This window comes from Rhea americana, unplaced genomic scaffold, assembly GCF_003343005.1.
Source record: "Rhea americana isolate MKP2758 unplaced genomic scaffold, rheAme1 scaffold_56, whole genome shotgun sequence".
Taxonomy (NCBI): domain Eukaryota; kingdom Metazoa; phylum Chordata; class Aves; order Rheiformes; family Rheidae; genus Rhea; species Rhea americana.
Window position 1 is genome coordinate 2,061,629 of NW_028186712.1, and position 25,153 is coordinate 2,086,781.

At 37.2% G+C, this 25,153-nt stretch overlaps 1 protein-coding gene across 6 annotated transcripts in view; it reads right to left on the bottom strand.

The window, feature by feature from the left end:
- Positions 1 to 25,153, bottom strand: part of ROBO2 (roundabout guidance receptor 2) — a 459,690-nt gene that overhangs the window by 23,185 nt on the left and 411,352 nt on the right. For all 6 annotated transcript variants that reach the window (XM_085318916.1, XM_085318912.1, XM_085318914.1 and 3 more), the window contains 4 exons: positions 22,458 to 22,739; positions 17,425 to 17,581; positions 11,211 to 11,471; positions 7,744 to 7,952 (listed from right to left, as the gene is read on the bottom strand). In XM_085318916.1, the coding sequence (XP_085175042.1) occupies positions 7,744 to 7,952; positions 11,211 to 11,471; positions 17,425 to 17,581; positions 22,458 to 22,739 (909 nt within the window). The remainder of the gene's footprint in view (positions 1 to 7,743; positions 7,953 to 11,210; positions 11,472 to 17,424; positions 17,582 to 22,457; positions 22,740 to 25,153) is intronic.

Genomic DNA, 25,153 nt, shown 5'->3' on the forward strand with positions numbered 1-25,153 from the left:
AAAAAAAAAAAAAAAGCAAAGCTCAGTAAGCCAATGAGAACCTCCAGAGAATTGACTTTCCAAGGTATTAAAAGACACACGTGGAGAAAGACATGATGGCCCTGACTTTATTATTCGGCTAGCACAGATGAATTTAAGTAAAAGTGTGTAAGGTGCATAGCATTGTAAGACATGTTCTTTAAAGCCCTTTCTAGCACATGTCCAAGAAAGGATTACTTTGTTAAAAATTGTTAACTAGCAAATCAATAGTGATCTGCTTATTAGTACCAAATTGATAGACTAAACGATTAGTGGTGGTACAAAATTTTAAAAATATCCAGCCAAAATAAGTCATAAATTGCAACAAATGAAAATAGCAATTCAGTTAGCATCACCCTGCACCAGAAAAACAAGAACAATGGATTATTTTGTGATATTGCAGTCACCAAATCTTTTCATGTCAGCAAAGTGGCAGGCTATAATAACACATGTCCATGCACCCTTAAGATACAAGAAAAGAAGCTGAAGAGGTGTACGGAGCTCTGACAGGCAGAAAGAGTGTTAAGTGCAACAGAGAGTGACAGAGTTTGATGCCGCTTGCCAAGAGCACACACAAAATTGTTAATTTCCAGACTTGACCTGATGCAGACAGATTTAAGGAAGCAAAGGAAATCTGAAACTGAATATCCTCTGAGAAGACAATTTCTGAACTAACAAAGTGTAATGCGACATCATACAGAAAGGAGAGTAAAAAGGCTTGGCAAAAGTTATTGATGATGTATGAAGAGATACTAGAGATAAAACACAAAGATGTAAGAAATTGAAATGCAATACCAGAGGACTTTTTCAAACAATTGCTTATCGACACATACATTCTGCAAAACATTTAAGCATAAGCTGAAACTTAAAAATGTTACTAGACCTATAGATATCAAAGGAAAAAAGCTCAGGCGCTGAAAGTTTACCGTGTATTAGTTACACTAACCTGATGCAGGTTAGTTTCCTGCATCAGGGCCTAAGTTTTTTATATTCTATAACCTATTCCATATATATATGTAGATACACATGTATATATACACACAAATATATATATACACACACACACACACATATATGAATATATAAAAATACACTGAACAGAATATGTATGAATATACATAGCTTTTCAAGATCACAGGGGCAAGACTACGGATGTATTAAAGGAAACTAAGTTTCCATTTGCTCACATTTTCTCCACTTGCCAACTAGTTATTCAACCCTTTTGAGTGGGATACTTCCAGGGGATATGTAGGAAGAGTTGCTATTTTCCATCTGCTCTTAAAAGGACTGGACTGAAGGTCATCCTGTCCTCCAAAATAATCCACATTTTAACATACCGGAGAACATGCAGAAGTTGATGCATGGTATACCTATCATTCCATGAATGCACAAGCATGCCAAGCTTTCTTAACAAGACCTAAATATAAATTATCAATGGAGTGCTGTTATCAGGCTGCCAATTCTTCAGGCATGTACTAGTTAATTTTATCAGAAAGACTCGTTCCCTGAGCTTCTGTACATTCCCATGCTCTGCACATGCATCACTTCGCCTTCACCACCTTCACCTTGCATGCGCCAGTCTGCCAGGGTGGAAGCATAGCTCAATTCTCGTACAGACGTGAACTTCACTTGCTCACACTTGCTCACAGCGCCAACACAGATGACAACCAATACAAACAGTGATGCTATTTCTGGTTATTGGGCCACCTGCAAACTGGAAGTTGAAGTGAAATGTCATAACTGCCTAAGCTGGCAAGCTACCATCGGTCTGTAGTGACCGATGACTAGGCAGCTAACAGTGCAAACTCTACATTATTTCTATGGCTTCCTGAGCTATTCAGTTTTTCCGAATAAACACTTTTCTCCCCACTAAAGCTTGTGTAAGCCAGCAATGCCCTTGGTTGCCCTCCAGAGGTGAGGACACTCCCCGATAAGCACCAGAGTGCTGGAGTCCAGCCTGGGCACCCCAGGCCACCACGCAGCTGCATTAACGTAGCACACATGGCGACTGCCTGTTTAATGGCATTTGCTGGCCTCTTGTTTTCCAAATCAGACGCACATTTGTTTCTCTCTGAATAAAAGCAGAATAAGTGATGCTGACATCCTTTTCAGATCAACTGTGCATTTTCAAATGGAATGAAACAGGCTTTTAGCGTCTCCTTTACATGCAGCTCACTGTGTTTTTCAAGAGCACATTTGAGTTTTTACGCTTGCTGGCAACTGTAAATTTTACTCTTGCTGACAGTAGCAGTAAATGCTTTATGCAGAAAAAAATCAACTCTGTGAAAAGTTGAACTCTGTTTTCTTGTCCCATAAAATATTTCTTGGTGCTAACACAAACAGAAAGCTTTTTTACTCTTACGAAAAGGTGAGGACTGAGGAGAATAGAGGTGTTAGTTTCTTGTAGACTGCAAGCTACCACTTTTAGTGGCATTTTGCAAGCAATAAAGATGCCTTTTTTCTATGTAAAGTGTATACTTGCTTTATTGTTAAAAAAAAAATCTAATGCACTTGGGAAATAAAAGCTGCTCACAACAAACCTAATGCTTTTGAAAATTCCATTAGATACTTTTCTGTAGGCTAACTCAATGTGCATGCTTAAATTTAACTACTGATGTCAGTGGGACTTGTGTGTATAGGTTTATGTGCTTTCCATCATAAGATCATTACACACATGCTAATATTAAATCCCTACTTCTTTGCAGGTTTTTAAGGAATCGAGGCTAGACTGCTGAGGTTTGTGAAGCATGGATGAAGTTCTTTGGAATTGAGCCTACTTCAGCTGAAATCAGTTACAGAATTCTTCTAGCCTTTGTACAAGAGAAAAACTTTATCCTCTTTTGGGCGTATCTGACTGTTGATATGATTATAAAGAAATAATGTACACCAGCTTCAGTGGAAGTGATGGAAGCAAAAGGGGCAACAGCTACTGTACTATTAGAATACAAATGAATAATGGAAGGTGTTGAATAAAGACGATAAACATGATCACACTTCATAAATTATACCTAGACTTACACTTTACATTATACTTCCTCCATGCCCCCAAATATTTATACATATACACCTACCTGAAATAAATGTTTATGTTTTAAAATTGTGATTTTAGGACAGGAAACCCTCAATAAAATAAAGCAAAACATATATACTATTTGGCACTTCTTAGGTCCAACCATAATTAATGCCCTTACCCTTATAAACATTTAATGAAAAATGAATTTATGCCACTTAGCCAAATTTATTTGTGTTTGCATTTTCAATCTTTCTAGATTTTTTGGTTTCCATATTGCTGAAAGGCACAAAAAATTCTGAAATTTATTCAAGCCGTTAGAGAAGAAATGCACATAGAACATTAAGTAGTCCCTCAAATGTTGCTGAGCAGTAAAGTACTATGATAAAGTGGCATCTTGCTGTGTTTCTATTACATCTTCAGCACTAAAATTAATTTATGATCAGTCATCAATTCATTTACATGTCATTTTATGCTAAATCCATCCTTGCTGATGAATGCATATCCCTAGATCCATTAAGCTAGAGTAAAGTCTGTGCTTTATAATATGACCCTGCTAATTGTTACATTACCATTTTTATGAGATACAAAAACTAGCAGTTTCCTATTTTCTGAGCACATATTTAATCGATGAAACACATTCTTCCTATTGAATGTAATCTGTCTAACTGCTTATAAAATAGAACTTTTTGCAATAGGTATCCCTAAGCAAATCAATACAAATAGTGAACTCTGCCTTAGTAAAATATGGCTTATAAAAATGATTTTGTGTAATATTCAAGAATTATTCTATTTGGTCCCAGATACAATGAATGAACGCTTTTTACCATATACACAGTGTTCAGAGTGATTTTTTAAACCAAACCAAACTTTTTTAGACCAAAGTCCAAAACATGCCAAATAAGGGATTTTTCTCCCTTGTGAAGCTACACATCTTATGGAGATCTTTATAATTTCAGCTTTATATAATTTTTGAAAATAATTTTTGGTATCCATATGCAGGAGTACTGTTTACAAGAATAACCCTCTGCTTCTATCGGTTTGTTAGGCAGAAAAAGGGCTTGTTATAATTTCCATTCAAGCTAACTGATGTATCTCTTTCTTACCCCAGTAACAATGCACCAGGACTGAAGATACAAGAGCTCCCACTACCAGCTCTGCTTAATGGGAAAGCTGTGAAGCTGGTGGAAGGGAGGGTAAGGAGAGGGCAAGGAACCTCCCCAAACAATAACAATTTGGTTTGACAGAACCTAGGGGTCTTTCCAGTGACAAGCAAGTCAATTTCTTAAATAGTCATTTTATGCAATTAATTAAGTCTATTAATGTAGAATAATACAACAGACTCTCCATGACAATTCAGGCCATCATTCTGCACAGCAATTCATTATAAATGCAGGCATTAAACATAAGCAAAAGAAAAAGCATATTGCAATGTGTCTATGAAAGCAAAAAGAAACCTTAGTGATTATTAATTAGAAGTCAAAAAGCAGTAGAGCTGCTTTTCTGTTTTTTCTTTCTTTTTTAATCAGAATCAACAACTTAGTATCCTAACGAACCATGCTGGAAACACATTAAAACTTCAGCTTTAATTTCATATTCCATTTCCCAAATGTTCCAATCTAAATCTCCCTCCTTGAGTTTCCTTTGCAATATCTGGAAAATGTTATGGTACAGTTACTGTGAGCTCCTCCTTTCTTTTCACTTTATTATACATGTCAACGTTATGTTTCTGCCACCTGCAAAAAGAAAAGCTTAAAAGCACAGATTAAATCCCTGTCTGAATCTTCAGTTAGCCGTAACTAAAACTCAAGGGCCTGGAAGACAACCTGACTTTTAAACAATTTAAAGGAGCAACACTGGGGTTTCAGAGAAATTTAGCAGTTTGAGTTCAGTTCACACAGAGCCAGTGTTTCCCAAAGAGAATCCCACATTTGGCACTGGATGAAAACCTCAGCTGCAGCTCAACCATAAAGAACAAAGTACCGTTTCGCTCCTAGAGTGGGGGTCTTCAAGTCATCGCTGAGGCATGCTAATAGCGCGCAGCGAGGAAACTCTTCCTGCACACGGTATGGCAAATCTATTCTGAGGAAGTCTGTATCTAGGAATGTCAATTTAATTTCCTCTCAAACACTGAACTCACAGAACACACTTAAAAATGAAAGGAAATACTGCTTCTTCCAGGTCAGCTGTTTTATTTTGCTTCTCTTTTCTAAAATAAAGTTTAAAGTGAAAATGTAGTGTCTAAATTCCTAGGAAAATGGTGGTTCAAATCATCTAAATCAAGTCATTCTACGAAAAGAAGTCGCTCAAATTTTTGCAGTGGCAAGAACCAGTGAGTAAGTTAGAAATGTGGAAAAGAATGGTATTCTGCAGTATTCTAAAGGCAAATAAATTAAAGAATGAGAAACAGTTTAGAAACAAAAGATACAATATGTTATATATCCTCCTGAACATTAAAAATCAACCTTGAAGGGTTAACGAAAATATATACACAAAAATTAAAATTCTCCTTTGAAACTATTCCCACATGTATAATAAGGAATTTCCTCCCTTTCCTCCCAACACCCCGGAAAAAACAAATCCAACTCAGAAAATTGAGGCTTTGCCCATATAATAACTGAAGAAAACACAAGTGTTTTTTTCATTTGGAGAGTTTGTGATTTTATAGGTCATTTAGATTAACAAATAGGATTAACTGTAGCCTTTTTGCAAGGCTACAGTTTCATAGTTTCATAACTGTTTTAAGTCAATCTAGATGTAGGCTATAAGCAATAGCCTGTTCCTTTCCTTTCCTTCCAGCTGCATGTTCCCTTCCTGTAGCGCCAGCCAACATGTTGCCATTCAGTGAAGCAGATCAAGAAACTGATCCAGCTAGTAATTAAACAAGCAAAAGCAAAAGAAAAACATTTTTCAGTTGCATAAGCCAACACCAAAATGGTGGTGGGAAGGAGAGAGAATGTATTTAGATCACTTTAAGTACAATTCCAGTCTACATTACTAGATTCTGCCTAACTTCTAAAAAAAAAAAAAAAATATGCCAGCAAGTTTTTAACACTCCAATAAATAAACAGCACTTCTAACTAGGAAAACATGCTTCATAAAAGGATAAATTGTAACGAGCACAGAAGTTTATGAACTGGAGCACGAACACAGCTCTACCTTACTTTGCGCTAGATAGGCTGGTCCACAATTTAGTTGAAAATGTAAATACACAAAACATCCATTTTCTGCTTTATAGATATATCACCATTGACATATTAATACATACAAAAGGAAAAATATGTATCAATCTGATTTTTTTATTTATTTCTGTAATACCAGTGCAAAACCTTTACTGCATCCCTAATGGAAAGGCTTTTGAGCCATTACTGAGATATGCAAAAATATGCAGAATTATAGCCTGAAGGAGATTACACTGGAAATTCAAGCAAAGTGACTTAACATACTCATGCACTAATAAGTTAACCTTCTGAATTCAGGGATTTAAACTTTAACTCTACAGCTTTCAGTTGGATCTGGATTTCAAATCACAGCAGTAGAGCCACAGTTCTTAAATCTTAATTAGATTGGCAAGCAATCTGGCCCGAGGGTGCAGGAAAACCTGGAAAGGGGGATAAAGCAATACACTATTTAATTCAACAAGAGAAAAGGAAGAAAATTATAGGTATTGATGCTCCATCACTGACATATTCCTGCAGTGTTTTCAAGACAGCAATGTTTAAATAAGGGTACAAAATTCTTAGAATTTCCAAAGTCCAGAATGATGAGATGAAAATAAGCAATGCTGCAGTAATGAGTTGCAGGGAGTAAGTCTCCCTTAAGGTACAAATAACAATTAGTGCTCTTCCATAGGGAACAAAGACTGAAGAAGCACACACCAGCTTTTAAGAGCTACCGATACTATATGCATTTGGGTCTCCAATACAGCTGTACCTTATGAATATCTATTATTACATAGAAGCCCAAGTACAACCTAAGTGGAAATGTGCTGATGTCTATAAAAGTTCATTGCACCCATATGAAATGTGTATTTCTCAAAAATATGTTTTGCTGCCTATATTTCATTAACAGCAAGTTTATTAATTCAGACCCTGTGCATTAGCTTAGCATGCCTTTCTAGGTCCTCTTTGGTCACCCTTGCAACCTTTCCATGGAAGCAACGCATTATTTCAGTGAAAGGGAACAATTACTAAATTAATAATATGAAGTATGTTCAAAATACACATTTCCCTACATGAATGTTTTATTTATCCTACAAAAAATGTTATGCTGATCTAACTACACTTATTTTGAAGCCTTTTAACTTCCATAAGTTCATCTGTGAAAGCATTTACCCAGTAACATATCTAAAAGTGTTTTAAGATAACACTTCTTATGCTGCTCCTGATTTATGAAAAATATATTCCTAAGCCAAAGTCTTCCCCCTCCTTTCTATATAACTGACTTGCTTCTCCAGTAGAGTGAACTTTTCATGAAAGCAAGGATATAATTGAGTTTTCTTTCAAGTCTTTAAAGCTTTTTAAAATTCATGGATTTTCTTATCATTTTGCAGCAAAGTATTTTCAAATCCTTCTTTAAGTTTAGTGTTTAATATTAACACATTTTAAATGTTACAGAAATAGAATGGAATAAATTTTCACTTATAAAGTGTTTGATTGATAATGTATTTTACCATTACAAACAAGCTGGTGTCAGTGTTTACTATGTTTGGTTACCTGTCACAGAGCTGTCTAGATTGTCCATACTGGAGCCTGGAGTATGCTCTAGACCTCTTAGTGGCCTAGTGATTTCTACAGCTTCCTCTTCAATATCATCCTCATCATCATCTGGAACATCTGTTTCCAAATCCGAAATAATGTTTCCAGATACATATCCTAGAGGTGGAATGGGAGCCTGAGGAGGTTGTGTATTGCTTTGGATGTGCCTACACAAACAAACACAAAAACATCGTAAGAATGGATGAGACTTTGTACCTCATGGTCAGTAAAAGATTAGCCTCTCAGTAAATCTCAAAAAATATTTACAGAATGCGTTTGTTAGGTCAGACTCAAGAAAAGATAATTCAGTTATTTACCATAGCTCTAATAAGTCATTACCACACTACCAAAGCTCTTTCCAATCTTAAACATAGTTCCTCCTCCTGTAAGGCAGGGAAGGATAAGATTACCCTTTTACAGATGAGTAACTGAAGTATATAGAGACCAGAGAAATCCATGTGCATGGAAAAGCACAGCTGAGAATCCTAAACTAGCACATAAATGTCTCACTCAGTATTCCACCTTGCATTTCACATCTTTAAGCCAAAACAATTTAAATTTCACTCCTTCTGCTTAAAAAGACTCAATGCTGTTATGTAAAACTCACCCTGAAGAGGAAGAAATGACCTGAAGGACGAAAGAAATGTTCAAGTACAAAGAACCCATCATCAATGAGGCCTTTTTATTTGGCTTTACTCCAACTAGGTTAATTGATTTAACTGCAGCACATGTGTGAAATTATTGCATGTAGCAATCACAAAAAAACAAAGTTAAAAAGCACACACAGGATAGCTAAATGGCCAATGGGCAATCAGTGTACTTGGATTTTCACGTAAGAGGTCTCTGAGACACTGGAGAGAAAAAGAAGAACTGCCAGCTAAGAGTGCAGCATTCTCCATAGCACTACAGGTCCACAGCAAGCTGTCCCAGGGGACCCACACATCACTGGCCTTGGCACAAGACAGTGTACTACACTTGGATTTGTGAATGTAGGCACATGGGAATCCATAGGGGCTATTCATGTGGTGTTGTGACCTAATTCAAATTGGCAGAATCAGGGAGAGGATTCAGGATTCTGCTAGTCCTTCACTTAGACACCTCTCTCACGGAAAAAAATACAACTGTCACCTGTTTGGTTACCTACCTCTAATATTTTTAAATTTCATGATAACTTTGTGCTGCAATATTACCTATATTTTATAAATTTAGCAATTCTCATATTCAAGAAGTCTTGTCTCAGATTCTCAGTGGATCCGAGAATGTCAAGGCAAATATATTGGAACATGGATTGGTGGACTCTCTTTCCACCTTAGTGTGTTTTTTAAATTATTCCATATTATGAAGTTAATTTACAAAGCAAACGGTTCCATTCTGATACACAGCCCCCTTCTAATTAGCAACTCTTGAATGCTTTTCTGTCTGGACACTGGTTCTTAGGTATATAGTGTTCACAACACTGGAGAAAAGCACACTAAGATCTAACTAGCGCGCAGTAAACAGCATGATTAGCTCCCAATCAAGAAGAATACTTAAGTATATGCTTAATGTTAAGCATGTGATAGAACAACTGAAGTCAATTTCTCACGTATTTGTAGTTAAGCATATACTTAAGTGATTTGCTGGATCAAAGCCATAATGATTATGCACTTTTACAGTAATCTCTAATGTGTTCTCTCTTAAATCTCCAGTTGGTGGGTCTCTAAATTTATCTTCTGTTACTCCTACAGAAATTTATCCGATCAGTCTCATCCTGCTATTTTTTCCCCCCTCTACAGTGGACAGGTTAATTTGATGACAAGAAAACAGAGTAAGAAATCTTCCTTCTCATTCCAGACAGAGGTGGTTTTCCACTGACTTTGTGTTTATTGCTAGGTCCTTTAACAGCACAAGAAGCGTACAGTCAAGCAATATCAAAACAGTAAACAAGTCCATGTCTGCAAAAATCCTTTCTATTTGCAACCACCTAGATTGATCCCCAAACCTGATGTAAGATGCCAATATGAAAAAATTGCTACATCCTTTATAATTTTTCCAGAGCTTCATTTACTGCTCCGTGACCTTACACAAGAGTGACTTTAGAATCTATATTCCTAAGGACCTCACAAAAGTTCCCAGTCCATTTTCAAAGCACCAAAAAGGGAGCAAGACCTCTACCCCCAGCTGCAAGACGCTTTGCTAGAGCGTTGCCAGCCGCCGGCCGGGCACGTGCAGGCTGCAGGGAGCGTAGCAGCTGCAAAACGCGGCAGCAGCACACGGAGCGGGCACGCGTCCGCGCGCTGGCGCGGGCGGCAGCCACCTTCCACAGGCCAGGTTTCGCGGCTGCCTGGGAGTTGGGTCTGTCCCACAGGCTTGCCAGGGGGCACTGCGCTTGGCAGCGCGGCGTTGCAGGATACCCAAGTATCCTGTGGACTGAGCGCAGATTGCAGACAAGCCTCGAGGCTTCGGCGGCGTCCGGGGAAAACAGCTGGCTTCGCTTTGGCACAGCCTGCCTACCTGCCGCATCTATTTATGGCAGCTCAAGCTGAATAACGCCGTGGCTTTATTTACCAGCAACGAAAGCTTGCTTCTTCCCTGGCAGAGTGCCACTGAGTAACTAGCTGTACTTTTATCCTCTGAGATTCTCAATCTCTTTTTTCTTTCTTTTCTTTTTTTTTTTTTTTCCGTCTGGGTAGGGAAGTTTTAAAAGGACAACTGCCACTTAGGGAATATCCAGAAAGCAACTGACCTTCACCGTATCCCCAGTCCTGTGCAGTTGACAAGTTCTTTTGCGGTCCCTGAAGAGATTGCTTCTGTTTGTTTCACAGTGAAAATGTTACTGTGATATTTGCTTGCCCCTCATTCTAAATAGGCAAAAAGCACTCTAAAACACTAGATCCATTCGGTAAATTCTAACAACTTCCTTCCTGCTATTTCTGATTTTCTCACTCTGAATCAGAAATTTTCCAGGTATGTCAGACACACGAACACTCCTGCAACACAAGGTAAAAACTTCTATACTGCTGTTGTAAGTGATTGGCCTTATTTTTAATTAGAGACTTAGAACCTCAGTATTTTTGAAAATCCTAATAAATTAATTTCTTTTCCTAACCTGAAAAGATAGCATTTTGAACTGCACAGATAAAAATTGCCAGTAGGTGGGTGATAACCAGGCAGCTGAGTATACACCAAAACGCCAAATTAATATAATTTTGATGTGGTTTTAGTCAAGATTTAATACATTATTAAGAGTTAAGTATTAAGAAGCATCCATTAACATTTAAGGCCTCTGCACTGGAGATACACGCTTGCTATTTCTTCTTCTAGTTTATGGTTTTGTAAACATGACTGAAATGTTGATGAATACAGTTAATAGATATGTCATTAAGTAATACATTATTATTATGCTTTCTTTCCCCAGACTGCAGGTGCCCCCTTCAAACATTTACCATGTCTGCTTTGCTATATCAAACTGGTAAGCCCTAGTTAATTCATCAAGGTGGGCTTGAAGCATTGGCTGCATCTCCTCTCGTGGAGAAGGTGTGAGAGTTGCAGTTGACTGTTGGCCAAAGGAGATTGCAGGTGACGAAGCTACCCCTCGGACAGGAGGTGTGGGAACGCGATCATCGTCTTCTTCAAGCTCATCCTCCATGCCCTGATGTAAGTAGGTCTGAACTGGCAAAGGTGGACACCAACCATCACTGTCATATCTAAAATAAAAACCAAGTAAACTTAGCACATATCAAATCTCATCTCGGACGTGCAGGAGAGGGTATACAGGATTTTTTGCTACAATTTAAGCACTTGCAGGCAGTGCAAGATTTAACATTTATTGAAAATGGCATTATAATTGCTTAGATGACCTTTACTGATTCTATTTAATTTTTCCCACAACTGCTAAGCAACTTGTTCAAGTAGTGCAACAAAAAAATTACAGATCTGTTATCACATTTGTTAATGTTGATAAGATAATGGTACTACACACTCACTAACAAAAATGAACTAACTCACTTTCTGGACTATTAACCTAGAAGAATGCATTGAAGATTTACCTAGACGTGAAAATAAAACCATTCTTAAAACGCAGAGTGAGCTTTGTACACTTGCACTTACATGCATACGAACTCCCATCTTCCCCCATTTATAAATTTGTTGTATTTTACTTATTTTGTAGCTTAAATAAGAAGCTACACTTTCCACATTGATTATGATCTTTCCACACCGCACAAACATATATGATATTCACACACATAACATGAACATATTATATATCCATATACTATAACATACACATGTATTCATTAATACATTCATGTTGTAGTAGCACCCACCCTAACCATATACCAGTGCTAGCTGGTAAGATAAATTTAGGATACATCTTGAAAACTCTGCTAGCACCTCACCTCATAACCAGTCTTTAATGGGACTTACCTAGACAGCGCTAAATTTCAGAGTATTTTCAAAACACATGCCTCAAAATAAATTAAAATATTAACAGCTAGCAATATATACGTCATTTCTTCTCTCTTCACATATAAGAAATGTTCTGATGCATATAACATTTATCTGGAGGAATTTTTAATCTTACACCAAGGTTTAAGAGATGATATGCTCTACTGATCAAGGTCAGAAATAGAAGCTTTATAGTCTACTACCACTTGTTATGTTTTGCAAGTGATTCAATCCCTCCTTCTCTCTGTCCTCATCATGGAACTTTCAATCCACTTTTATACCACAATATCATCCCAGTACCCTGTCCCTTCGTGACATCAGCGTCATCCAGGATCTCTGGCCCCTACTGACCATGGTCATATCCTCAGCATTATCTCACCAGAATAATTCTCTAATCTGAACATCTCTCCAGTTGTGTACTGCTCTGCCGGCAATCACACCAGGAAAATCTCAACACTTGCTATTGTTTCAGTCTTCAAACATCCCTGGCAATCCACAGTGAGCACCTGCACACATTTCTTCCTAACTCCCAGTGTATTCCAGAGCACTTCAGGGGTAGGTAGTGCCTTTCAAAGGACAGCCAGACAATCGAAGGCTATCACAGCTACTTCACCGTCAGCATCACCTCATACTTTAAAGACTATTCCCCAAGGATCATGAGTCACTTTTGCTATTTTCTACCCACCTTCAAGAACTGTGGACTTCTCTCGTAACGAGGTATACGTTTTGTTTGCAATACAGGCAGGTAGTGCACTGACTTGTACAGTTAATTTCACAAACCTGCTTAAAGAATACTCCTTTAAGGCCCTTTACTTGGAAGCAATTAATATTACCAATTTACCAGAGAAAGATGTATCACTGCCAATTTTCTCAAGTGAAGTTGGGTTACAAAAAAGCTAGGAAAACAGAGAGCTTTTAAAACTGTTTTTTTTAAAACTATTATGAACGGACCATCTACTTTGAACAAAACCAAATAATTTCAAAAATTAATGACACTTCTTTTTGTTTATTCAAAAGTTTGTACTCTACTCGAAAGTTCAGATTTAGAATAGCTAGAACAATCTCAATTAGCAGGAAGCCTTTCAAAGAATATCCTGTAATTCAAGCCGCTATCACTTCATCTATCTATAGATACACACACATATGCATGTGTACAAAAAGGCAAATAAACGTTGTATCTTACCACTGGCATTTAGGAGTTTTGGGGTAATTGATTTTTTATCATTACAATCTTATAACATGAAGCTTTAAGAAAATGTTATATGACATGTATGTAATTCCTTAAGAGACGGTTAGGGTACTACTAGCAGTAAGTGTATTACTAGCATTAATTTGTCTTTCCTTAAAACATTCACTCATGACATTGCCACTTAAAGGGTGAAGGGACCATCCTAACTCATGCTGATAAAAATTTACAGTGCAACAACTCTGTTGCTTATTTTCACACTCTCTCAATCCTGTGCTTTAGTATAATATCTTACTCTTTAGAAGACATAAGACAGAAAGGTACTCCTTAGTGAGCTTTTGGTAATGCATAAATGATCTTTAGATGTGCTTGGCTTTTGACCCTACTTGCTCCAAATCCCAACTGATCAGCTTACTAGTTTATTCCTTAATAGAAAGGAGTATCTTTACCTAGATTTCATCTGAAATAGAAAAGAGGCTAAGCACGAAGTTCAAGACATAGAGATTCAAGATTTCAAGTATGACGACCTTTGTCTTTATGATGCAAAATGTTTGAAAAGGCACCAGTTCTAATATGCATTTTACTAAAATAAAATCTGCAAGAAAGCAAATGCAAAGGACTACATATTAATATCCTCTTATTTGAATTATTCAGTTATTGGAACTTCTAGAACTATAGCATAATGAGTATCGGTCATATTCATGTCCTTTTTGGTTTCCTCAGTAGGCACAACTTGCCAAAAAAACCGTGTAACATCTTTCAAGTACTTCTCATCAAAATCTAAGCACTTTGACTTCACTAGGTACCTCTTATAGTAATTTCATGATAATTAATTTTAAGTCTCTAAATAAGTTCTGTTTAGAAAATACAAATCTTTATAATAGTTTTAGTTTCCTATTGTCTGCTACTAACAAGCTTGGTTTATTGTATGGATAGGCTTGCTTATTTTATTGATAGGCTGGATTCTTCAAAATAAAAAGTAGAGGTGACAGATAAGTTGAACAGCTAATAGGTTTTTGTTTCAATACACACATCATTGCAACAAATAAAGTTTCCCTCCTCAGGTCTTGGTAGAAAGGATTTTTTTTTTATGTAAAAGACATTACATTCTTTTTCTTAAGACAGAAAACAACCATCAAATATGCTGATATCTAGCAGCTAATATTCCATCTTTAAGTTTTAATCAATAGGAATAAATAAAAATAATCAATGAAGATTGTTGTTATTGGATTGGTTCAAGGTCACACATATTTTGGTGCAAAATTATAAATAGATGATAATAAATAAATAATCCACATTTGGTTACTGTCAAATTTATTGGATAAAATCAAGCAAAAACATTGTCTCTGAAAAGGGAGCAAAAGGGAATATGCTTGACTGGAATATGCTACTACAGAGAAAGAGAAACTGCAAAGTCTTTGCCATATATACAAGTGAAAATTGAGGAAGACGACAAGGAACAAACACAGATTTTGTGAAGAAAGGAAAAGTTCCACAGGAAAGAGCTTGCCTGGGAACTATCAATATTAACAGACTTTCTGAGTAGGTTAAATAGTAACTGAAGACATCAAAATATCCACTATGTTATATAAAATGGCCATAACTTGGATTAAAATGATCATCTTTCATTATGTGTGTTGCAGTCAAGGGAAGAATGGAAGTGAATGCAGACCTCTATTTTTCTGGGGAGAAGGCAGTAGAAATAGCCAAGCGTGTGTGTTGTTTCTTCCTTATCTAAGTAAGTTTGATGACTTTTTAAAATTGTTGTTATTAAGGATTATTTTATGCATTTATTAATCAACAGGCCTCTGGCATTAATTTCTAGTAAGCAAAATAACGTGCCAAAGCTGTTTAATTTATTTGGGATGCCCATACCAATGGATCTTGCACTTGAATTCAAGAGTTATGAGGAGAGAAGCACAGAAAGGTAAGCGTTCTTTTTAGATGCCACTTTCCTTTTTTTTATTGTTCTAAATGTTCATTTTTTCACAGCATATTGTAAGAACTTTGTTAAAGTTTTTCTGTTTGGAAGATCATTTTCAATTATTATTCACAGTATAATTATGTCTGAATATAATGAATTCTAAAATTAAAACATGCTGTACTTTTAACTCATACTATACATCAGAGCAAAACAGTTTAAAAAAAACAAAAAGCCTGCCAGGTTTTCTTGACAATATGTCAATATTAAAGGTAACATAAGGAATGCAGTTTATGATTCTTTATGTTTTAGCATGTTGAAAAACACAAAAACAAGATCAGCTCCTGAATACAGAAAGAAAGACTCTTAAGACTGAATAGATCCTCAGAAAGTATAGTCATTGCAGCTTCACTGGGTTCAGCAGAATTGGTTGCAAATTACTGTAGCTCAGCACTGACACTATAAGCCTAATTTTCAATTTCTTTTTTGCCTTTGATTGGTCTGATGCATATTAGAAGACCTGGTTACAACTGCTACTAATGAAATATTTTTAAAAATTCCAGAAAAGAGTCATTTGAAAGATAAACAAAGGAGAAATTCAATCAGAATTTTGGAGAATGTGGAAGGCTATTTATCCTTAAATAACCAGCTTTATCTTGGTGACTAATACGATAATAATAATAAGTCACCAAGCTAGATAACAGCTATATAACAGATATTTTACGTAGCTGAGGAGTCAAGTCCTCTGTTACAAAGCTTTCACGAGAAGATATGCCAATTTACCTATCTTTTATATTATAAAAGTTGTTTGGTTACTATAGCATAATTAGTTTTTGTGAAATAGTTGTATGGGATCTTTTAAGGATGTAAATCAATACTGAGAAATACATTAAAACTGAGAAATACAACTACACTATCTCATTTGTTTCAGCATTTTTAGTAGAATAAAAAACATAATGATTTTATGATCTGCTTGCCTTGAGGTTTAAGTAACACTTATAATCAGTAAGGTTTTACAGTGTCCCTCACATTTACTTTGGAATTGTAGCTCATATACAGCCTGAATGGAATTTCATTTTAAAAGGGACTCCTCCGACTTACACAATTAGTTATTATTCAATTTGAGTTGAAGGAGTTGAAGGAATAAATATTAACATTTATTTCTTCTAATTTTCATCATAAAAGTAGTAATGACCAGATTATCCTTATAAAGGAGATAGCATTTGAAATATTTTCATTCAACAAGCTATTACAGTGATTAAAATGCGTCTTTCATCCTTAGGAAATATTGATCAATCCATGAATTCAAACAGGTAGATATTTGTCCCAGATAGAACTCCAGTGATTCTCAAAGAATCCAACAGAGATGACCACAATAAACTATTTTTCTATATATACTTGGATTTTTCTTCAGAGCTTGATAAAATAATAATTCAAATAATTTCACATTATAAAAACCATTCCATAATTGCTCTCTGTGCAGGAAATGTCTCTTTCCTCTTTAGTGCTTTTCATATGGTTTTGTGTCCTTGAGAACAAGTTTAAGCTATCCAAAAGTAAGTGTAAGGTTCCAGAAATTCAAGAGTTGTTTAAACTCAAGAAATGCCTATCAAATGGCATGCCTTTTTAACCATGAAATTTCTTCTAAAAGCCGATGAGAAGATTATTATCCACTGGTTGATCTTCTAAAATTAATCCAATTTACTGAGTTTTTTCGTTCTGCTAGCTCTCATATTTCTATGCATCAAACCAGCAAAAAAATACAAAGAGCCAGACTATGTCATCCTTTTTCACTCCGAGTCCCATCATCTGCAAGCAGTCCAACAGAATTCAATTAAGCTACCTGTGAAGCAAGATACTTCTCAGTACGAGTACGCACAGAAGCCCTATGTGATGATGAAGCAAGGTCACTTTTATTTCCATCTTCAGTCATCATCAAGAGAAGCTATTCAAACATTCCTCTTCTATAGCCTTGAAAAAAGCTATAGGATAAGCCCCTCTCTTTTTGAAAAAACAAAACAGAATAATATTGTTATTTGGCAGAAAAGGCCTCATTTCTGCAAACCATGGATTTTTCTTCAACAGAAAAAGAAAAAAAAATTACCCTGCTTCTTGCTGATCCACCCCATAGTGTTCCAGCTCTGTGCCTGGAAGCGGCTGCACGGGAGGGGGTGGGAGGGGAACATTGGCCCAGTTTGAACCATTATTTTTCTGGGGCTTGGCAGTATTTTTGTTTTTCTTCTTTTTCCCTCCTTTGCCACCTGTGAATTCAAAAAGAAAAAGAAAAAGTTAAAGGTATAATATGAAAAGAAAGCTGGCTATTTACATTTCTTTGAAAGAATTCTGATTCCAGATGGCATGCCCCAATAAAGAAGATGTATTTATAGCTTAGCAGAATTAGGATCATGGTGTTAATGTTGTTACAAGGTTATAAATAATAACAGACTGGAATGGAAAAATATTCTACATAATTGCTGAAAAACACTTCTTTTAAAAATATGAACTTGATATAGTTGCATCACAATAGTGCATAACAGAAGAGAGATGTATTTCATTGTGTAAAAGATGTATTTATTGATTTATTCATGTCTGCTTCAGAAATTTTTGCATTCATTGTTGGATAAAAATATAATAGACATGGCAAATTCTTTCAAATGTCAGAATCCAGTGTACTTACAACACTGTTTTGCATAATCTCTTTCTGTGGAAAACACAGAGGTTAAGGACACAATCTAAAAAAAATTGTCACGATACTTAATTTCTTTCAGTCAGAATGACAAGTGTAAGTTGTCAAAACAAAAAGAAATAGCTTTTTTGCTCAAATGAATTTAGTAAGTTCAATTTTTCAAAATATCAACAAGCTACTTGCAATGTTTTAGCAGAGGATTGAAATATCTTGTGCCAAAATGGACAGTTCTAAATCTTATGTACAACGCTACTGGAAGATGCTAGTGGAAATAAGGTGAGCTTTAGCTTCTCGTTTAGCATCTTGCTTTAGCCCTCTTCTCCTTGCTTATTGTCCACTTCTCCATTTGAGACAATTCTATTTGTGGGAAAGCGGTCTTACAGAAAAAGCTCTCTTCTCATTTGTCTCTTTTTCTTTTTTTACGCTCTTATTTTTTTTCTAGTCAATAATTCATTAGAAAGAAGAATGGGACAAAAATTATTTCAAGACCCTTGACTGCTTTCAAACTCATCTATTTTTTGCCACTTTGTTGTGGCTTTCAAACTCACTGGGTTGCTGGGCGGAAGAATTGTCTGTCATGTGCTTTCTCAGTGGGGTACACAGCGAGTAGTCACTATTTCCTTGCCTGTTGCAGAAAGCACAGTTTAATCCACCTCATGCTGGTTTATAAGTGACAGCCAAAAAACCATGGAAAAAGTTCTCAACAGCAATGAATCAAAAAAACCACAACTGACTTGCAAGGAATGGGGGAACGGCGTGCACTGGCACGCACCAGCGTGCTGGCCATGGCTCTAGCTTTAGGCACAGAGACATCCAGGAGGATGTGCAATTCTAGGGATAGAGACAAGCTCATGTCAGGGGACTTGTGGCCTGGGAGACAAGGCCTTTCTTCTCCTATCTCCAGCTGCCAGCTGGACACGAAAAGGAAAGAATAAAGAGGGAGGAAACAACATGGTTGTGTGATTTAGAACCAGCCAAGCCTTTTCTTTTCACCTCCTGTTCTGGCTGCTAGAGTCAGGCTTGTTGTCTGGCAAGATTTCTAATCAGCCTAGCTGGCAGCAGGTTGCAAGAGAGACCTCTTTCTCTCTGCAACTCMGCTCCAGATCAGGACTCTTCCTTCCTCAACCTGGGATATTTATAGTAAGTCCAGAAAAAATCCTGTCATTCACTACGTGGGAATAGAGCTGATATTCCATCTATTAGGCTGCAATACTCCATCTGTTAGGCTGCAAGGCAGGCTCTTCCTTTTTTTTTTTTTTTTTTTTTTTTGTAACCTGGCAGATAGGAAGAAGTGTTCTTGAAAAGGAAAGAACATTTTAATCAACAAAAAGGGAACCACTGGTAATGGCAATGGAGGAACAAATGCATCTTGAGGGAAAACAAAACTTTCAAAGTAAGGCACAGGCAAAAGCAGAGTTAGAAATAAGGTCACAGAAATGTACAAAGGAAGTATATGAACTTTAACTAGTAGTATAGGGGAAAACTTGGAAAAGTCTGCAGGGATAGGAACCAAAAAAGAGCAGAAGGAGGATCTGTTTTGGGAGGGAAGCGTGCACATGTGTGAGTGTTTGTATGTGTGCTTTTGTGTGTGTGTGTGCATSTGTGTGTGTTTGTGCATGCTCATGCTATTGTGCAGGAAAGGGATTAAACCAGGAGTACTCAAAGAAAAGAAATGCAGAGGAGACCTTTTTCTTAGAGATTACTTGAGGTGGAGAGGGAGACTTTAAAAGCATAGCATCTTGGTATGCTTAGGAGACAAGTAAAATGGAAGTTGAATGTGTGGGGCACAAGTATGGCATAAATTGTAGGGTTCTGGAGAGAAAGGGTAAAGATAATGGAGTKGATAGAATGAAGCTAAGAGCTGAGAAAGTGTTCAGATGAAGAAATAAAAGAAAGGCAGTTTCAGGACATTACTAGTAGGGAAGCACTCTACACTGTACAGTTGGGCAGGAATTTCTCTTCTCCTGGTAGAGTGGGTAGAGTTACTCCACTGTCAGACTAATGAAAGAGATAACTTTTACATARTGCCAGATCTGCATTTGAAAACTTGCATAAAAGCCTTATTTCTCCATATCGACAAGTCTAGACATTTCAGGGTCACACTGAAGTTCAATTACATTACTTAAATCTCTGGATGAATCAGATYCTGGAAAAAGAATTTGCCAGTCGGGCTGATGATTACAGCACTGACATAAGCTGGATGCTGTGAAAAGTACAGCCACAAAATATCCCTACTTTACAAAGTAGTTGAAGTTTTAGCTATTTTCCRCTCCAGAGTGGGATAAGACTTCTCACAGTATGTGTTTGAAAGAGAAAGACTTGGAATAATATCTAGTTAAAATAGTAACCAAGGAAGTAAGAGAAAAGTCCCTGCTCTTGCTGATGAGGACTAGGTAATCAAAGCTGGTATTTGACTCCAGTGACACTCTAATTTTTGGACTACTTGAAGGTCTTCCTCAATTTCTCATGTTGCAGCTGGTCTGCATTATATACATAGCTAGTGGGCAAGGGAGAGTAAAGTATTGAATCTGCAGTCCAATAGTCTGACGCTCCTCAGAGCCATGGGACATCCAGGTKTGAGCTCTGTCCCGGTGATCACGTGGAGTGCTCTGGCCAAGGAAAGCTTGGCTAATYTGAAATTTCCAGATCTCATCAGAAATTTTACTTTAGACTGGGAAACACTGCACAAAACATGTTTCACTTGAAATATTTCTTCGAAGTCCAGCATTTGATGAACYGGCATTTTCTGAAGAAAAAACGTCATTGTATTTTCTCAAAAAATTCTTAGCCAGCTCTGTCAGCACTTTTAAAGTGTGATACTGCCCATTGATAACTGGCACATATGTACCTCAACATATCAATTTCTGCATTTTCATGTAGTCAGAGGAGCAAGCTGACTTTCTAAGCTATTTGCTAATACATCTCACATATAAGGAACAAGCACCTTTCCTAAAGTATCACATGAACTTAACTCTCAGATCCCTCTCTGTCAATGGTATAAGCCTTTTTTTCTATCGCACTCCAAGCAGCTAATATTTCCATAAAAAGACATTTCCATACAAGACTTGCAAATACATTTGGCTATTTGAATTATGGGCCAATGTTTATAGGCTTCTAATCTCAACATTCATTTTGAAAAGTCATTAAAATTGATTTACAGAAGCCATTTCTGGGGCTGATCTGTGCTGTTACGACTGTTCCAACTTATAATTGAACTTCAAAAGGCTACAGATATAGTAGAAACTTGAAACTGAAGTCCCTTCAGCTCTCTCCTATTTTGGTTAAGCATAATAGCAGACTTCAATTTTAATTGTAAGCTTTTTAGTGTTTTTCTTGAAAAAAAAGGTCATAATTATACATAAAAAGTAACATAAGCAACAAGTAAGTAAAACTAAAAAAATCAACAGAAGAGGTATATTTAAATATAATACACCATCACAAGTATTACAGTCATTTTCATCAAATGAAAATGTGTCATGTTTCAAATATAACATGCAGCACACACATAAAATTTACATTCTGTTTGTATGCAGACTTGGCACAATTTTTGCAACCCCAATCATTTAACAGGGCCTGTATTTACTTCYGAGTGAGCTGCTTGATTGAAAAACACATTTAGAAATGGCTTGTGTGAGTGGGGAATCTGGTAGCAATTCAACAAAAATATTCACCTTCTCCTGAAGTCTAGTGTGGGAAGGCCTATAAACTGTGGATTGATGGGGAAACATATTTGCAGCATGCTATCAGGGCAAGAACGTTGCAAAGCAAGGTTTGCAACTGCGGCAAAGTGCTGGGCGCACTGGTTGAGAGGATTTTCTAAATAGGGTCTGCAAAAGGTTTTTTGGGGGGTTTGAGGTCTTTTTTCTTTTCTTCTTATTCTTCTTTTTTTTTTTTAATCTTTTTGCTTTCCTTCGCAGCGGCTGCCACGGTGACGTGGTGGCTCATCGACGTTCCCTAGGCGAGCTGCCTAGCGGACCCCCCTCCGCCGCCCCTCGCCCCGGCGGTGGAACCAACCTGAGAGGCTGCCACTCCTTTCGGAGCTGTTGTGGGAGCTGGTGGTGCTGAAATCCTGCGACTGGTTGTGTGGCAATCTATTAGCCAAGCCCTCAGCCACGCGGTAGTCAGGGATGTAAAGCAAAGCTAAGGGTTAAAGGGCACAGGTCACAGTGGCATYGTGTGGTTAGTCGACAGCACAAGCACATGCAACACATGCAGTTAGCAAGTCAACGGCGGATGTGGCGGGGCTGCGATTTTTTTCAATCGCTTTTTGCTTTCCTATATGCCTGTCATGCACAGAACGGTATATTTTGTTCAGCAAGCATGCAAGATATGTAAGTATTAGTTACGGTAAAAAACAAGCAGTGCCTCATGTACTAAAAATAATTTTCTAATCCATGCATAGATGATACAGTATAAAGCTGACAGCTCTGGAAAGTAAGAACTGATATTACCGTTGTTGCCTTTGCCTTGGTCTGGGAGCGAGTAACCGAATCCCATCAGGTCATTTTTTTGCTGAATTGAGCTTTTCCACTGAGGATCAGGTAAGTCGACTGCCAACTCATGGATGCTGTTGGAGTGCAGTATCTGGGTGGTGGCATATGGTGTAGCTTGCGTTATTTGGCTGGAACTGTTGTAACTAGTTTTGGTGGTGAAGTCAATGCTGCTGTAAATGGCTCCATCCGAAAGCATTGTAGCGGTTTTATCTCCTTGCCCTGGCACTGGTGGCAGCACATCTGTGGTGAACATAGGGGAATGAAACAAATCACTGATGCACAGGAAGCCTGAAAATATCAAGGTTTAAGATGAAAAATAAATGTGTCATTGTGCACGTTTGCATTTCAGTTGAGACAGGTCCATGAGCCAATGAAGGGAAGATGATGTACAACCATCGCCAAGCTATCAGCATCTGTGACAGGCCTACCACTTGTCCTTCACGTCTCACTGCCTAAAAMCATCTTTTCTTTCCATACCTTCAACTGTGAAAGCAAGGTTTCAAATATTTCTCTACTGAAGAATGTTTTCAATTGTTCACTCTAAGTCAGAACCTGTCTGGGCTTCAGGGAAATGATGAAAGGAGAGAATCTACAAATCACAGCAGAAACTTTCCCAGAAAATACCTAGCAAAACTATACATGGATGCTGAAGCTCTTGAAGTAATTTTTAAAGGCACCACCTTCACTTCCTTGAAGTTTGATGCATCCATTTATCTAATTTCCTTTTAGACACTAACTAGTRCATTTCTCCTTGCCTGTAAAAGAAAAGCCTGACAAAAATAAGTTGTTATTGAAAGGTGAAAAAAAAATCTGTTATTCTGAAGGGATTTAAGTGATCAGTCCCTTAAAATGGCAAAGCAGTGTTCATAATGGAGAACATCTTCTTCAAATACTCAGTACATTTACCTGAAAAACAGTACAGCATATTTAACTAGGTATCTGTTGACATTTCTACATCTTTTGAATCCTATCACACACTGCAATTTATAACTTTAATCCCATCTAGCGGCATTCTCTCTCCTTACTAAACATGCTAGTGACATTTGCTGATGGAATACTAGATTTAGAAGCTGGCACTACTGAGGTGTGATGAACCTAACGGTGACTGGCACAGCGTCCCAAGGAGAACCACAGCTCTGCAGATAACCCTTCTCCTGCTCTTTCAGAGGTTAATATTTCAAATGCTGCTACTTTCACAATTTATTTAGGTGCTGAAAAGCTGGAATCTGATCATTAGAAAAATGCATCACTTATATGCTGTTTGCTTTATATAGCATGAGGGCAGACACGGACTCTACGATCATAATTCAGATAATGATAATAATTCAAATAATCACAATTCTGATCTGTAGTCRGAATGTTTAGATGCCCATCACAAGATGCTTTTACAGGCCGTAGGCCCCAAAGAGAAGAGACGATTTGTGCACTTGGGGAAGGACGTAGGCTTAGCTCCGGGCTCGGACATGGGTTCTGCATGACCTCAAGGAATACTGTTGTCCTCCTACTGTTTCAAGAATTTTCTGGCAAAGGGGTACAGTACCATGGCTTTTGCCTTTTTTTTTTGTTTTGTTTTCAAGGTTGACCATTTAGGCTATGGGACTACTTGCATGCATCTGTCCAACAGTGAGCAATTTTATATGGACTCTAATACCACTTGTAGTCTCAGGCAGCAATATAATATTAACAATAAATGTGACAACAACAAAGGCTCAGTAAAGACTCTGCAGAAGCAGAGATTACATTTGGGCCTATCAGTACCATCTATTTTGGCAGGCAACAACAGGGCTTAGACATCCAGGGAGATGAGAACAATCAAATATTTAAAATGCCTCTCTCTGCAGATCAATTTAAGTGCWACAAAAAGTTACAATTAATGCATACCACAAGTCATCTTTCAAAATCAGGTTATTACTACCTATCTGTGCATATATAATGTGCTTTCTGGGGTCAGTACACAATCATAAAAGCATTTATGTGCAAATGCAGCATGAAATGTGAGAGTCAAGAGCAGTCATATCTTTCCTGCATTTCATCCACAATATAAGATTCTGCTTTTTCATATATGGTTTCATCAAAGCATAATGGATTGACATTTAGTAAATAAATTCTGTTGTTGATGTACAAAATAAAGTAAGTCCAGATCAACCTATGTGGGATCTGCAGACTCACAGAAGTAAAAATTAGTAAAATATGCATCTCTCTAAAGTAATCAGACATACAGCTATCCTTTAGAGTACATCTATCTCAGTTAAGTGAAGGGGTGTCACATCTATACATTTGCACACACTTGAAAGGAAAGTTGCATAGCTTCCCACCAGCCAAGAATTCTCAGTCCACCTTGCTAATAAATTGAAATTCTCTAGATATACCAGGAATTTTCAACAGAATCATAGATTAGCTTTTGACCTCAGTGAGAYGTATATATTAAACATTCAAATAGCTACTGAAATGCCTTCTACAAAGTGCCATAATCACCTAGGAAAAATCAAGTGTGTTTTCCCACCACAGCAAAAAATCTCAGTACATTTTAGACCAAAGATGAATACCCCTTCCCCAAAACTTCTTCAAAACTTTTGTAGCACCTGGGATAATTCAAACGGTTCTGAAGGGACTTTCTGAGCGACTCTTCCTTGCTGCCTGGGAGTCACACTACT